This window comes from Limanda limanda, chromosome 6 (assembly GCF_963576545.1).
Source record: "Limanda limanda chromosome 6, fLimLim1.1, whole genome shotgun sequence".
In the NCBI taxonomy this organism is placed as follows: Eukaryota; Metazoa; Chordata; class Actinopteri; order Pleuronectiformes; family Pleuronectidae; genus Limanda; species Limanda limanda.
Window position 1 is genome coordinate 17,913,853 of NC_083641.1, and position 14,910 is coordinate 17,928,762.

The 14,910-nt window shown below is 44.4% G+C and overlaps 1 protein-coding gene across 1 annotated transcript; it reads right to left on the reverse strand.

The window, feature by feature from the left end:
- Window positions 1-510: 510 nt before the first annotated feature.
- Window positions 511-13,816, reverse strand: strn4 (striatin, calmodulin binding protein 4). Its single transcript, XM_061073246.1, has 18 exons — window positions 13,377-13,816; window positions 6,610-6,713; window positions 6,393-6,469; window positions 6,203-6,281; window positions 5,877-6,062; window positions 5,065-5,242; window positions 4,813-4,967; window positions 4,186-4,289; window positions 3,804-3,922; window positions 3,523-3,698; window positions 3,354-3,401; window positions 3,132-3,253; window positions 2,872-3,039; window positions 2,639-2,779; window positions 2,116-2,214; window positions 1,917-2,003; window positions 1,257-1,466; window positions 511-1,133 (listed from the first exon to the last, which is right to left on the reverse strand). Exons 1-17 carry the CDS (start codon window positions 13,671-13,673, stop codon window positions 1,297-1,299), a joined length of 2,310 nt encoding a protein of 769 aa, XP_060929229.1. The 5' UTR covers window positions 13,674-13,816; the 3' UTR covers window positions 511-1,133; window positions 1,257-1,296.
- Window positions 13,817-14,910: the final 1,094 nt, after the last annotated feature.

Genomic DNA, 14,910 nt, shown 5'->3' on the forward strand with positions numbered 1-14,910 from the left:
ACTCGAGACTGACGAGGTCTTTCGTAGCACCGAGATTTAACTAGTGCACGCACGAGCACACACAAGCAAGCACACACACACACACACACACACACACACTCTTCTGTACAGTAAAAAGCTCTGAACGACACAATCTGCGTCTTTTGTCGCGAGCATACAAACCGCTCTCACACCCCTGCAGATTACAGACTTGAACTTTGCCCTCATGATGTTGAATCTGTAGAAATGGGCCATGATTGTGTAAATATGTACATTTAGTTTGTACATTAGAGTTACATTCTGTCCCTCACTCTCTCTCTCTCTCACACACACACACACACACACACAATTAGAGGCAGAATCATGGGGACACGTTTATACTCAGACATACAATGTGACTTGGTGTCTTGGCGATAAGGTTTAAATTAAAGCTATCTGTTCAACCCTGGTTAGTGACTGTCTAGTGCCTCCTCGGATCACACACACACCACTAAGTTAAACATTCTCCAACCCCAAATAAAAAACCACACACACAAACACACACACTTCTCCTGGAGTCTTTGGAATGTATTACATTGGATTCCCAGTGCAGACGTTAGTTGGATGTTTTCTGCCAACATTGGGAACAGTCACTTTTTTTAAACCAAGCCTGCGAACAGATTGTGTGTTAGACTAAACCAACATTTCAGCAAAAAAAAAAGAAGTTTGAAATGAAATGCAACGTTGCATTCGTGCGTTGTGTAGTGTTGTGCAATGCAGGTGTGTTCCTCTGTGATTCTCTATGAAATGTATCAGCAGTTCAAGCACACAGACCCACGCTCACACACTCACACACACAGTGCTTTGCAATAACCACTGGCAAACTGCAAAACAAAAGAAAGAAGAGCTTAATACTGTAGTGTAGAAAAGTGTCACTCCAGACGGGATTATTTGAAAACGGAGCAGTTAAAGTTATAAAAAAGAAGTGTGATTAGTATTACAAGAAGTCACTGAGGCATCAGAGGACAGTGAGGAATCGGGGGGAGGTGGCGTCCTGTGTCAGTGACCCAGCCGGTGGGGGGGCAGGACAAGTGTGCGTGCGTGCGTGTGTAAGCAGGTGAATTTTGTCCACTGTAGTCTTCAGTCTGGTTTGGCCCCGTTGTAGTTGTAGGACTCTGAAAGGCAGAAAAAAACATGTAAATCAAGTTAAACTGACAAACGGTCACAAAAACAAGATATTTAGTGAAACATTTATGAGTTAGTGATTTAGAGTAGAGAGATCCAACAAGAGAGAACACCTTTTTTTTTTGAATACCTCTGCCAATGACGGCAGTGCTGTCAGACAAAGATCTTGGCAAGTGCATCCGCGCCGGCGCTGGCGATGAACGGCTGGGAAGAGTGGAAGGCCACGTCGTGAATGGCCTCGTCGTGCTTCTTCCTGTGGGCGGTGATCTCCTGCACGCACGTCCTGTTGTCCAGCATCCACAGGCGCACCGAGCAGTCGTGGCCTGCAGGGGGCGGAGAGAGGGAGGAAGCAAAGACAGAAACAAAGTTATGGAGGGGCAAAGATCACTGCTGAGTACAATGGAAAGGAATCCTTTATATTGTTTTTCAAAATAGACCTTATGCACAGCTTATTGTACATTGTGTTAAACTGCAACTTTAGCGAAGACTGTGCAGAAAGCTTAAATAAAAGAGTTTAAGGGTTTATTTGTATTATTATGGATTAAATAACCTTGTACCAAAAGACAATTTATATTAAAACTATTTATGTTTTGAAACAGATATAATTTGTGAATTCCTGAAAAAGAATTCCCACAACAAAGTTTTGACACTAAAATGTCTCTGGGTAGTATAATATTATATGAAAACAGAATTTCTTTACTGCTGTTTACAACACAGTGGGAAAAACATATAATTGACAGTATTTTTCATAATGTTGTAAACTGTGTACTCACTGCCAGAGATGAGGTAAGTGCCTTTAGGGTCCGTAGTGAGACAGGTGACGGCATCCAGGTGAGCCACCATCGAGTGGACAACTTTACCTGTGCAAACACACAAAGTCATTATTTAGATGGATTCACATCCCAGAATAAAACAAGTCTACAAGGGAATGGAACAGACGACTAGTAGAAATCAAACAGCTCCTGCACAGACCTGACTTATTGTCTAGGAAGCGGATGGTTCGGTTCTCGTGTGCGGTGATGGAGACGGGCTCAGACGGGTGACTGACCACTCGGTTGATCAGTTTGCTGCCTGCAGAAGACAAAACAACCACACTTTAATCAAATTTCTGTTAATCGTATTCAGTCAATTCATTATTATTTTGCCATCAGAGCCCCCACATTTTAGAATTGGCTCCCCAATGACCTCAGACAGACAAGTTCTCAGCTTCTTTTAAATCTCTTCTTAAATCTTCTCTTTCTTATAAAACGCTTTAACAGATGATTGACATCGACACTTGTTTACATCAACTAATCTTAATCATTAATTTATATGATTTCATTTCAATGTTCAATATTATTTGCTCAGGCTCCATTGTTTTATTCCCGTAGTCTCTTCCCACTTTGAGACAATGTTAAGAAAAGCGCTATTTGAGTAAAGTTCATTATCATTTGCTTAACTTGTCTCATTCTGTTAAGTCGACTGATACAAACAAGTTATTGTGTTCAGAACCTACCATCCTTGGTCTGTGTCTCTAGAGAGGAGATGCTCTGCTCCGTGTTGAGGTCGTAGAGCATCGTCTCCCCACCGTCGAATGATGCCACCACCTGGTTGGGGTCAGTAACCACGAAGGCCACTGAGGTTGGTGTTCCGTGCTCTGGAAGAAAACAGCAGAAAATAAAATGTTTGTTTCATGGACACAATACGAAAGGTCAAACATGAATCCACACACTGAGCACAGATGTCTACCTCTTTCCTTGTTGAAGACAGACAGGCAGGGAGTCGAGTTCTGAGGGTCCCAGATGCGAATGGTGCCATCGGCCGAGCAGGAGGCAAGACGATGGAGAGCCGCTGAGTAGGTCAGACCCCACACGCTGTCTTCATGACCGGCTAACACACTGCTCTCGATGCCAGGATCTGGATGCACAAATAATAATAAAAAAAACATTATTAATAGGGATGTTATCGTTACTTGATGGTTGCAATATATTCAGTTTGCAATGACTGACCATAGTTATCATAAGGATCCACATTGAGGTCGGGCATCTTCCAACACCTGACGGTTCCATCCAGACCTCCGCTGTAGCAGGATTCCCCATCCTCACCCATGGTCAGTGACAAAACTGCTCCACTGCAAAAACGAGCAAGGCATCAGTCATTACATTGCATCTGTGTGTGTCGGTGATAGGTTCGAGCACAGGTGTGAGTCTGTGTTTGTGTCTGGGACTCACCTGTGCGCTCTGAATGTATAGATGGGTTCAACATCTAAAGCCGCGTTTCTGCGGAGGGACACAGAATCTTATTAAATGTGCTTCTCAGTTTTATTCACTTTTACATTTGTGCATCCTACTATTAAATTCCTCATTCTCCACTTTCCCTGTGGTTCTTTGGGGTTCTTACTTTTTAGAGTGCATGGCCTTGTTGAGGTTCCACAGTTTTAGTGTTCCGTCCTCGGAGGCAGTGAGCAGCACCGCCTGGCTGGGGTGAAAGGTCAAAGCGCGGATGGCGTCAAAGTGGCTGCGTAGTGTGAACCGAGGGTTCCATGTCTTCTTGAACTCCTCTCTGTTGTCCTGCATCTGAATCGTAAAAAAAAAAAAAAAAAACAATCATTAACAATTCTGATTGTGCATATGTAGTCTCGATTCAATGTGTGGCTTGACCAGAATAACTTGTATAATTACATCCATGGAGAGATCGTTGTCATTGGCAACAGTGAGATCAGCCAGTTCACCAAGGTTCATGTCTCCTCCCCCGACAGCATCCATGATGAAAACGTCAGAGGAAAAACCCAGGGCGCCACCTGGAGGTTGGAGGTGGAAAAGCATAAAACACCACAGCATCTTGACAAGGTGTCAGGACCCCGTAAATTCAAGAGTCTATCTAACTGCTGCTTTACTCCCATACTATGTACCAAAGGCAATATTTTTAAAGTTTCTCTTTAAGTAAAAGAGAAACTTTATGTGTAAGCTACTCTCATGCATTGTAGGACACAGGTGAGACTGAGGGAGAATACTTGGGTGATGGACTGTAATTTGCTATGTGACATATTTGGGGAAGTCTTACCTTCTCCAGGGCGAGCCTGTCCCGATACAGAGGGGGGCGGGGTGGGTTTAGGGGGGAAGTCCGACATCATGCCTTGTAACTTGTTCCTGCGGTTCTCTGAACCCGGCAAGAGGAGAGAGACACAAAACATCCAGTCATGCAGAGAGGCGGAGGAAGAGTGGAGAGGCCGACAGATGAGACACAGACGAATGTAGACGGAGGACAGAAGATAGACTTCATTCTTTAAATACATGACACACAAATAAAATTGTACAGCTTCTTTTCTTTCTAAAGGGTTGAAATCAATACAGGTTCAGGGCTACGGCGTAAATATGACTCAGAAAAATGAAATGCTGACGTGTAAAAATAGAAGGCAGCATGCGTGGCAACCTGTGAAATGACCCGACAGGAAATACATCTAGAGACAGAGATGACAGCTACACAGCCAAACAGGACAGAGAGACAGGTGGTTGGGAAAAGAAGCTGGTTTTATTGACAAGAAGAGATGCCAGGACACAATGAGAAGTAAAAGATAAAAAGGTGAGCAAAAGGGGGGGAGGGAGGGGAGGGCAGGGAAGACAAATACACCGGTGGCAGTGATTCTGGCAGTGCTGGTGCTGATGGTGTCGCTATGGCAACAGCATACCTAACTCCCGTCCGTCCCCCGAGATCCGGGCCTCGCCCGCCCCCTCCCCCTCCTCCCCCGAGCCCAGGAAGTCGAACTCTCCGAGGGCGTCTTCCGAGTCGTCTTCGTCCTCCTCGTCCTCCGGGTCCAGGTCTGTGGTCATGGGCTCTGTACTCATCTGGACACGGGAACAGAGCAGAGGGCGTGGTTTAGTGCACGATAAGACTTGAATGTGGTTTCAAGTTCCACTGAATCGTGTTTCTCCGTGGTCTTACCTTTACACGTGACTTTTTGTTTTTGCGCGGTCCATCGATGCAGTCAGTGGCCATGCCTTGGAAGTCGTCTTCCTCGTCGCTGTCGTCTTCGTCATCATCCTCGCAGCCATGCAGGAAGGGGATCTTATCCAGCACCGAGCCACCCAGATGTTCCTGAGAGGTTTCCTTGCCCGCATTCCTACAAAACAGGTCATGTTAGCTTGAATAAATAAAAAGATTATTTAAAACATTAGCTGAAGGTTGGATGATCTCAGGCTGCATACAAACTATTACATTTACATTTTACAAGTATTTTGGTTCTGCATCAGTGTCCCAGTGTAAACAGGAAGCAGATTATCTACTCTGCATATGGTTGCTTGGTTACAGAAAATACTTCGAACGAGAAATGGTGAAAAGTAAGACAAGGTATTTCTTTTTTTGGACCAACTACAAGGTGAAACAGTTACTGACAGTTGATTTCACTCCTGATAGTCAAGTAGTGACCAATCAGGAAGCCAATGCAGGCGACTGTCACTGTTCCCGCCCATCCAAACCAAACACAGCCCCGCAGTTTTCAAAATAAAACAGGGCCAGCAGTTTAAAAAAAAACAAAAAAACTGCAAAAGCACCGGTGATGCAGTATTGTGTGGGTTCTACCTCCTCAATTCAAGATGATAAGTTGAACATATTTAAAAATCATGTCTGTGAATAGATCATCCGAAATGCCGAAAGTCTATGGAATCATTATTTGCCCACAGAAAGCTGCATCTGCATTCATATTTTAATAATGACAATAAATCGGACATCGGAGCAGTAGCATCAGAGAGTCTAACCTCTTGATTTGTTCCTCGATCTGCCTGACCAGCAACGACTCCCCACTTGTCCGGGGCTCAGGCTCAGCGCAGGTTTCAATGGCCGGGGGTCCGTTAGCCTCTGGGCTGCTTCGCCCGAGCAGGGAGCGCACACGCTTAGACCGCATGTCCAGGATAGTGTCTGAATAACCCACCTCCTCAAGGTATCTACATTCACAGGAAAAAGAAGACCACATAAATAAACGTATTAATCGCTCTAGTCTAGATCAGAAAATGTAAAAGCCATGATTGAACACATAAGCATCATGGCACTGAGGTAAAAGGAGAGGGTGACGGAGAGGTCTTACTTGCGTAGTAGCTGACGTCCCTCCTTCCAGGACATCTGATTGCCTGGCTCAGCGTCTGACTCAGCCGGCCCATTGGGAACTAAAGAAAATAGATAAAGTAGTGATGCAACAGCAGGGCATGAGCAGAACAAGCAAAATATGGTATAACATTTCTAAATAGCAGCTTATAAAATTCTTTGGTAAAACATACGCTGGTCTGCTTCTGTCTCTGGTTTCTTCTCTCCTGGACTCTGGTCATTTCCTGTCTTCAGCTTCTGGTGCTTTGCCCTGCAAGCCCACAAAAGACCACAGGAGGGCGGCATTATAAGCAAATACTAGAAAGAAGTCTATCACTGAACAATTAAGATGGTTGAGTAGATAATAGATGTAAGGAGACACTAGGGAGAGTTTCCTGATATTTGACGTACCTTTCTTGTTTTAGGGCATACTCTAACATTTTGATCCGCCTCACCAGGTCTTGCTTCATGTTCTCCTGCCCTTTCCTCTCACCCTGTAGGAATGCCACCTGAGCCTGAAACACACAGACCATAGGATGATGAGGAAAACTTCAAAAAATAAAATAAAAATAAATAAAGCACACAACCAAACACATACACAAGTGGCAAATCAATTGAAATTGATGTTGTGACTTAGACACAAGCTCAATTAAAGGTAAAAAGTAAACACTAAAGCATGTGATATTATAAGAGATCACAAGGAAAGACTGTGAGCTTGAAGGAAAAACATTTTTTTGACGTGACCAAGCACAGCAACCGTGACTTCTGAGAACCCAGCAGAGTAAATAGAGGGTTGTGGAGCAGTGCTCTTATTTTTAACTTCTCCAAACCAAGGCATCTGCAGGAGAGGAAAAACAAGACAGGCACCGGCCAAATCCAAATGCCCTTTTTCTAAAGACATATCCTTCCTCTGTCTGCTTCCGCTCTCCCTTTCACATCCGTATCCTTCCTCACTGATAACTGGTACCTTGAGGAAATAGATGTTCACGGCCCACTCTAGTCATTTGTCGAACAATTAAAAGTAGTTTCTTTTTACCAGACGATGCCTAAAAAAACGGGAACTGTCGAGTAAAACTTTGATTCAAAAGCTCTTTCAGCCAACTCAAGACAGATCAATCATTTGTGTTAAACCCACCTACATAATAGACATGGATACAGAAATAGATACATGTAAAAATGCATAAATAAATAAAGGTAGACATACATAAATGAAGAAATACTGTATGTTCATGAATACATTCATCAATAAATGTAGAAATACAGAAATAGCCCTTCAATGCATTGTATTTATTATTTCATTTATTTATGTATTGAATTATTTATTTCTGCTTTTATTCCTTTATACACGTGTCATTTTTCCCCTTCATACATGCCCTCTGTTGGTTGGAGGACAATTCTGCCCCAGGAAAAGAATCCCAGTTTGAAAAGGGCTAAAAAATACCTGACTCAATTTCTTCTCCCAGGATTTGCATGCAGCTGATAGCGAGCACAACAGTTTTGTATTTGCACTATCTCTCTCCTCCCTCTGTGCCGAGGGCGGCGGGAGCACTAACGCTGCTTGTTTTACAGTCCATTTCTCCCGTGCACGCCCCCTGTCCGAGTCCACGAGGCTGCTCCCGCACACACACACAGTTCTGTTAAACTAGAACGGTCTAAAAACACTATCTCATGGGGCAAGCACTCGGTCTACTTGAAAGGGCAGTCAATCATCCAGGAAACGTGTATGTGTACACACACACATGCAGACTCATACACTCACACATTCTCATGTAATCAGCTAGTAGAGCAGGGGGAGCTCAGGATAATCTGCCGAGCAAACCTGACTACTGCTGCTGCTGCTGAGTAATCCTGATTAATGCAATGTGATTTTATATGCTAATCTGAGAATTTTGGAGATAATCGTCAACCCCAGCATGTCAACACCGCAGACATGATCTAAGAGGCTGTGGAATACATGTAACTTTACGTGGTTTATACTTGGCCTAACGTGAGAGGACCAGCTCAGTGCTTGTAAAAGGATCCAAGGCCATCACAATGGGTAAAAAAAAATGAACGGTGTCCGTAGTGCAACGACAGCACAGACTGAGAGGGAATGTTTTCATTCAACGAGCACGACACAAAATACAAATATATCTGCTCAGCCTTGTGTGAACTGCCATGGAATAATATACAGTATCGTTTGCTGTGGTTATGTGGTTCATGAAAGCAGCTGGCACAGGGTTCACTGCAGCAGCAGCAGCGAGTGAGCAAAGTATGTCCAGCTACACACAAGTAGTAACAGTGTAGTGTGTTGTATTTGAATATTTCACAGAAGCACAAAAGGCTTGTTCCCAGTTGACATAATACAACATAAATACTGTTGTGTGCGCTGTGTATAGTTAAAGTGCAGGAGGTTCAGTTATCTGAAGAGGGCATGTGAATTATACCCTGGGTACAATAAAAGATTAAAAAGTTCAAGCTCACATTAAATAAATTGAATTTGTTTCTTCTTTCAAGCTTGTCCTAACATGCAGATGTATGGCTGCTCAGTTGTTCACCTTGTAAACAGTTCTTATGGGTCTAATCCTTCCTGAGGTGAACGCAGATTCCGTTGCGTAGCTTCAAAACCAACAAACAAACTTAATTCGGAACTAAATCCTTTGAATCAGCAGTTCGTCATTTGCACCTCTAAATGGAATGTGTGGCTGTCACCCTTAACTGGCAGCCGGTGAGTTTGTACACCTACTCACATAGAGACGAGTTACGACCTGCACACACACACACACACACACACACACACACACACACACACACACACACACACACACACACACACACACACACACACACACACACACACACACACACACACACACACACACACACACACACACACACACACACACACACACACACACACACACACACACACACACACACACACACACACACACACACACACACACACACACACACACACACACACACACACACAACCATCCCGCCCTTGTGTTCCAGACAGTGTCATGTTGTGTGTTCCTAGAAGGACAGGTTCCCACTCGTGCCCTAAACCTAGAATCACTGACGCTGCTTTGTTGGCCAAGATAGAGACGAGGGTTGCATGTAAACACACACAAAATAAATATAATCACATGACAACGCACAGTGTAAGAGCAGCTTTTTACTGACACCTACAGGTAGCCAGGACAGGAGGGATGAATGTGTCAAAGGTTTACTGTTGTTTGTGATTCTTTATCTATTACATCCCACTCATTATATGGCTTTGACCTTGTTTTACTTGCCCTTCCTTTCTACTTTCTATTTCTCTTTCAGAGGTTCAGTGGGCAGGGAGAGCGGATGACTTTACAATAGCAAACGTTGGCCGTCTAAAGGACGAATACAGCTTCGGGTGTCAAGGTGGGTAAAACAGCAACTGTTCATCAGTCTAATGCCGGTAATTAAGTAGAAGTCACCTCAGCTTTCATTTGCCTTGTTATTCCGTCCTTTGCCTGGTTCACACTGGGACCTGCTTGTTTTCACTGTGTGTGTTTGATCCGGGCCAACAGAAACAGGACAAGAACGATTCACCGGTTATTAAAGGTGTTGCGAGGGAACCTGTCCTGCCATCCGATCTCTCCGTCCTGTGGGTGGGTTTCGCTCCATGTGACTTACTCCAGCTGATCTTTTCAGAGTTTGACACGGCCTGAGAAATGTAGCCTATCCTGTCAGTTGCTGCTGAACAGGGTCAAGGGCAGCTTTCCTCCTCCACTGGCCACCCTCCATCTTCTCATCCCTTCATCCCCATGAGAAAATCCCAGAGCCAACAAGTAGAGCAAGGAACTTTTCTGGGACAGCGAGCTTTGATGGAGTCTGTTAAAGTCGGTAGAGTTTGACTGTGTGTGTGTGTGTGTGTGTGTGTGTGTGTGTGTGTGTGTGTGTGTGTGTGTGTGTGTGTGTGTGTGTGAGAGAGAAAGTGTGTGTGTGTAGTATTTAACTTGAGAATGACCTCCTAAAAGGTTGGGCTTGCTGCCCATGTTTGGCCTGTAATTTGTTTTATAATCAGTGAGATGCAAAAAAGACTCCAAGTCATACAATTTGTTTCAAACCATGAGATTTCCTTAATTTCAGTGAATGCAACAAATCAGAGAAAATTATATATACAGAAATAAGAATTATAAATATGAATCTATAAACATAGAACAGGAGTGCTACAAGTCTTTAGGCGCTGGAGGCATGTAATAGTACATATGGATGTCATATCTGTGTCATGACAGCGCAGTTATTAATTAGAGATGTTTACCCAGGGGCCCCTGGGCAACATCACCAGGAAGTGATGTCATCTGGGTCACCGGTAAACTTTTGACTCACAACCACTGTCACGGTTAATACAATTAAATCCCTGGAAATGAGAAAACTGCAGGGAGTGGCAAGTAAAGGTCTGCACTCTCTTTGTAGAATAAGTGCAGGTTTGTACGATTGCCTATTAAATTATAATGAAGATCATTATAACAAGCTAATAACTACAGGCAGAGCTGTGCGGTGTCTGAAGGACGGAGGGACAGGGCCGCTGCCACCTGTCTCCTGTGCTGCCGTCCCACGGTCAGGCCGGGACGTCCCACCTGGCCCGGAGCTGGAGGGGCCTTAATTCCAATCCTGTCACTGGAGACACAGCACCACAGGTGGCCTATTACACCAAAAACACACTGGCAGACAGCACATGTGTTCCAGTCTCACAGACATTCACACTGCCACACACACTCATAAGTGGATAGTGTTGATGTCTGTTAAACTGCGACGATGGTTTTGCAGCTGCTGAAATGCTTCTGCGTTCAGCTTCCTTGTTTGTTGTAGAAAGGCCCTCGAAGCATAAAATGTGATGCAAAGGCCACACATGACCCGACTATACTGTGAACACATGCACAGTGTGTTGCTCACTGTACAGTGAATGACCAGGGGGTTTGCTAACTGGCATGTGGAGAGCCCTGCAAACAGCCTGGCAACAAAAGCCACGTGCTTTGTGGCCTGTGGGTGTTCAAAATGTAAGCTAGGTCAATTTGTCAGCCTGGAACTCCAGCGAGCTGCTCTTCCTCTCAGCACACAGGACGCGGCGCTAATTGTCCCCGTGAAACCAGAGCATGAGAAGCAAAGGCACACACACACGTGAAGAAAGTTTCAAAACAAGCACTAATGGCGTGTGGGATACGACGGTGGCCTGCTTCTGACTTCTATTCCCTCACTCTCATCCCGCATGCGCCTATAAAAGCAGAGAGCACAGCCGGTTTGTTATTGTTCATCCATATTTTATCAAGCTCCTATTTATAACTACATAGGTTTGAGTCGGGGCGAAGCGAGGAGCAGAGTGACAGCGGAGAGGCGCGATGGTATTCCCGTGTGTGTGGTTTCATCAGTCCCACAGATTCCAGAATATACTTCAAGCAAACCGAGGTTAGAGGATGAAAAAGAGCACGTACGAGTGAAGGTGTGAAAAGGTGAAGTGTTCCTCATCCAAAATGCAGAGTGAAAACATCCCTGTACGTGCGCTTACCGAACCTTTCTTTAAGCCTGGAACAATTTGATGAGTAAGCACAATCTTGCTCAGCCTCACACAGATGCACACATGCATGTAGGGCAGCTGCACAGTACCACCGCTGTTTCCTGCTGCCGGAATAACTGGAGCCATTAGAGGAGTCATGCCTGGCTCGTCGGCATTTTCTATAGCATTGACCCACACATTCACATGGGGGTGTTTTGGTGCTATTTCACAGATTAAAGCTGACGACCTTTACCAACACAAGCCCACATCTCCCCCCCGAAAGGATTAGCTGCAGATAGGATGGTTCTTAATCTCAGTCCAAAAAGTATGAATGATGGTGAGGAATCGCACAGCGTTACATAGATATCAGTCACGTTCAAACACCACAACGCTGATTCATCCGCCCGTGTGTTGATTTCCTTCCGATGCCCGCAGCTGTACCATCACACTCCTTTAGAGCAAGGAACTATCCATTATGATTACGCCTCAGAGACGTTCACCGGGAAGGATTTCGCTGTAAAATGGGATTTAGTCCAGAAAGTGCAAGCTGTCCGCCCGTGTTCAAAGGTCACCCTGAGCACCGTCTCTTACCAGGTCACTGTGTCTCTTTTTTTGTGACTACTCTTCAATCTATCCCTTCCTTTTACAGCAGCCAGTGCTTCCTCCTCAAGCAAGGCCACCACTTTGACAGCTCTCTATGGCTGCCACTGTCAGATGCCGAGATTGTTACAGGGACCTCAGAGCTGTTTATCTTCCAACCACAACATCCCGGCCACAGATCACTTGATGTGTGAATGTGTGTTGTTAAAAAAAACGTGATTTCTGTCTATTTACAAACCATGTTCCCATTCCAATGCCCTAATAAAGACTTTCTTGAATGGAGTCTGGTGCAGGGAAGTGTTTGGTGTATACCTGCACAGATACAGGGAAGGCACACCTACTGACTTATCACCTTTCCTTCTTATTGCTTATCAGCACTTGCTTCCTTCTGCTGTCTGACAATAACCTACGTTGCATCCTAGTTTTGTGGTTTAATCTTTGTTGTTGATATATAATTGATTATATGGAGATTATATGGAAATCCAGAGGCCAAATTGCATGGATCATGTTTCCTGAAAAAACGTGATTTCTGTCTATTTACAAACCATGTTTCCATTCAAATGCCTCAAATAAAGACTTTCTTGAATGGAGTCTGGTGTTGTGGTGTATACCTGCACAGATACAGTGAAGCCACACCTACTGACTTATCACCTTTCCTTCTTATTGCTTATCAGCACTTGCTTCCTTACACTGGCTGACAATTACCTACGTTGCATCTTAGATTTGTGGTTTAATCTTTGTTGGTGAAATATAATTGATTATAATGGAAATCCAGAGGCCAAATTGCATGGATCATGCTTCCTGGAAATAGTTTATTTTGTTCTGATTTAAGCTTCCTGCTGGATGTTTGGGTCGTGATCAGCCTGAGCTCTTTAGATGAACTGTCTGGTAACGATGGGTCCTGCACGGTGGGATCAGATGTTAGCCTGTTAGCATGTTGTCATCCAGGCTGTGGGGGGGCATGTGTACAGTCACAAAGCGACCCTGCAGCAGCCCCTGGGACCCCCACGGGCCTTCATTCACCGGTAATGCGGGAAAAACAGGCTGAATAATGGGACACATTTACCCTGAGTTCGTCCCTCTCCGCCTCCCAGCGGTATTTCTCGGCCTGGAAGCGTCCCCACTCGTACTGGATGAAGTGCAGGATCCCGGGAAGCGTCATGCCCGAGTCCCCGTCCTGCAGCTCCCGAGCCTGGGACGACCCGGACATGGCTGCTGCCGCCGCCGCCATCGCCCCCGCCCCCGGTGCTGAGCTCCCCGGGCCCGGTGCTGCTTTGGGCCCGTTCGGGTTGCGCCCCGCTCCGCCGCCGCTGCCGCCGCCGGAGTTCGGGTTTGCTCCTCCGCCGGATCTGTCCGCCTCCATTTTGACCGACCACCCTCTCTCCAGGATCAGGAGGCGGAAACGGGCCGAGTAGGAACGAGAATAATAAAAACACAACCACTAGCCCGCAGCCGTCTCGTCCCCCTGGTGCACTTCACGACCACGGAGCTCCTTTCTTCCTCCTCACACGCACGGAGCTAAATTACTATTCACTTAGAGAAACACTACACTTCCCTTACCCACACCTTCACAATAAATCGCCACACCACACTGCACGGTTGTCAAATCACGACCCGTTTAATAACAAATGTAGAGCGTTTTATATAAATTATAACATGGAAAAACTATTTTTTAAAACGAAGCAAATAAATACATATCGTTCAAAACAAGTGTTGAGATTTTGGGTGCGAGTCTTATTTTGTAAATCCCGGATTAGCTTCCTCCTCCCTGTGTTCGCTGTTGGGAATGTCCGGCGTCCCTGACAAATAAGGAGCCGTGTGTCCCAGTACACAACTATGTGCCGCCAGAGGAGCTTACTTCCTGCCATTTAGTGAGCAGTCATGTTTGAAGGACAGTGAAGGCTGCTGAAATTACTCCCAACTTCGTTTCCGGTTTGAGTTTATATCAATAACAAGTCCACAACACATTTTGTAAGGCATGGCTGTCCGCCTGAAATTGTTTGTATCAAATATATAATCAATCCGACTTAAAACTAATATATCAAATTCAAACTTAATTTGTGATATTAACATTATTACTTCATAAAGTAAAAAACTTTTTCAATCCAATCCAAGCACACACATTCCTCTGTTGATGGATTTATCTCGCAAAAACATCTTCATCATGATTTTCCAAAGCCGGAAACATTTGCATTTTGGTATGCAGAAGAAAAATTATTAACCCAAGCTAGAAAATCAATCTTTTCTTAGAATATTAATCTTTTATCTCTGTCTTTTTTAACCAGCTGGCAATGAAGGACTAGGTGCAAAAATCTAGGCATACACATATATTTGTATAATAAAACATTATGTAGTGTATAATTAATTAATCTACAGATGCCGATTGTAAATGTACAGCATTAGGTACCATTGCACTGTGCTCTGACGTGAAACCACAAGTGGAGATATTTATAAATGGTTAAAAATAAATGAAGCCAGGATTCATCTCATCTTTTTTCTGTATGTCGGCTACAATTGTAATTTTATTATTATGACAAATTTCTGCTCCTTTTTAAATATGGTTTTGAATTCAATTGTATTTATTCAATTTTATTTTATTT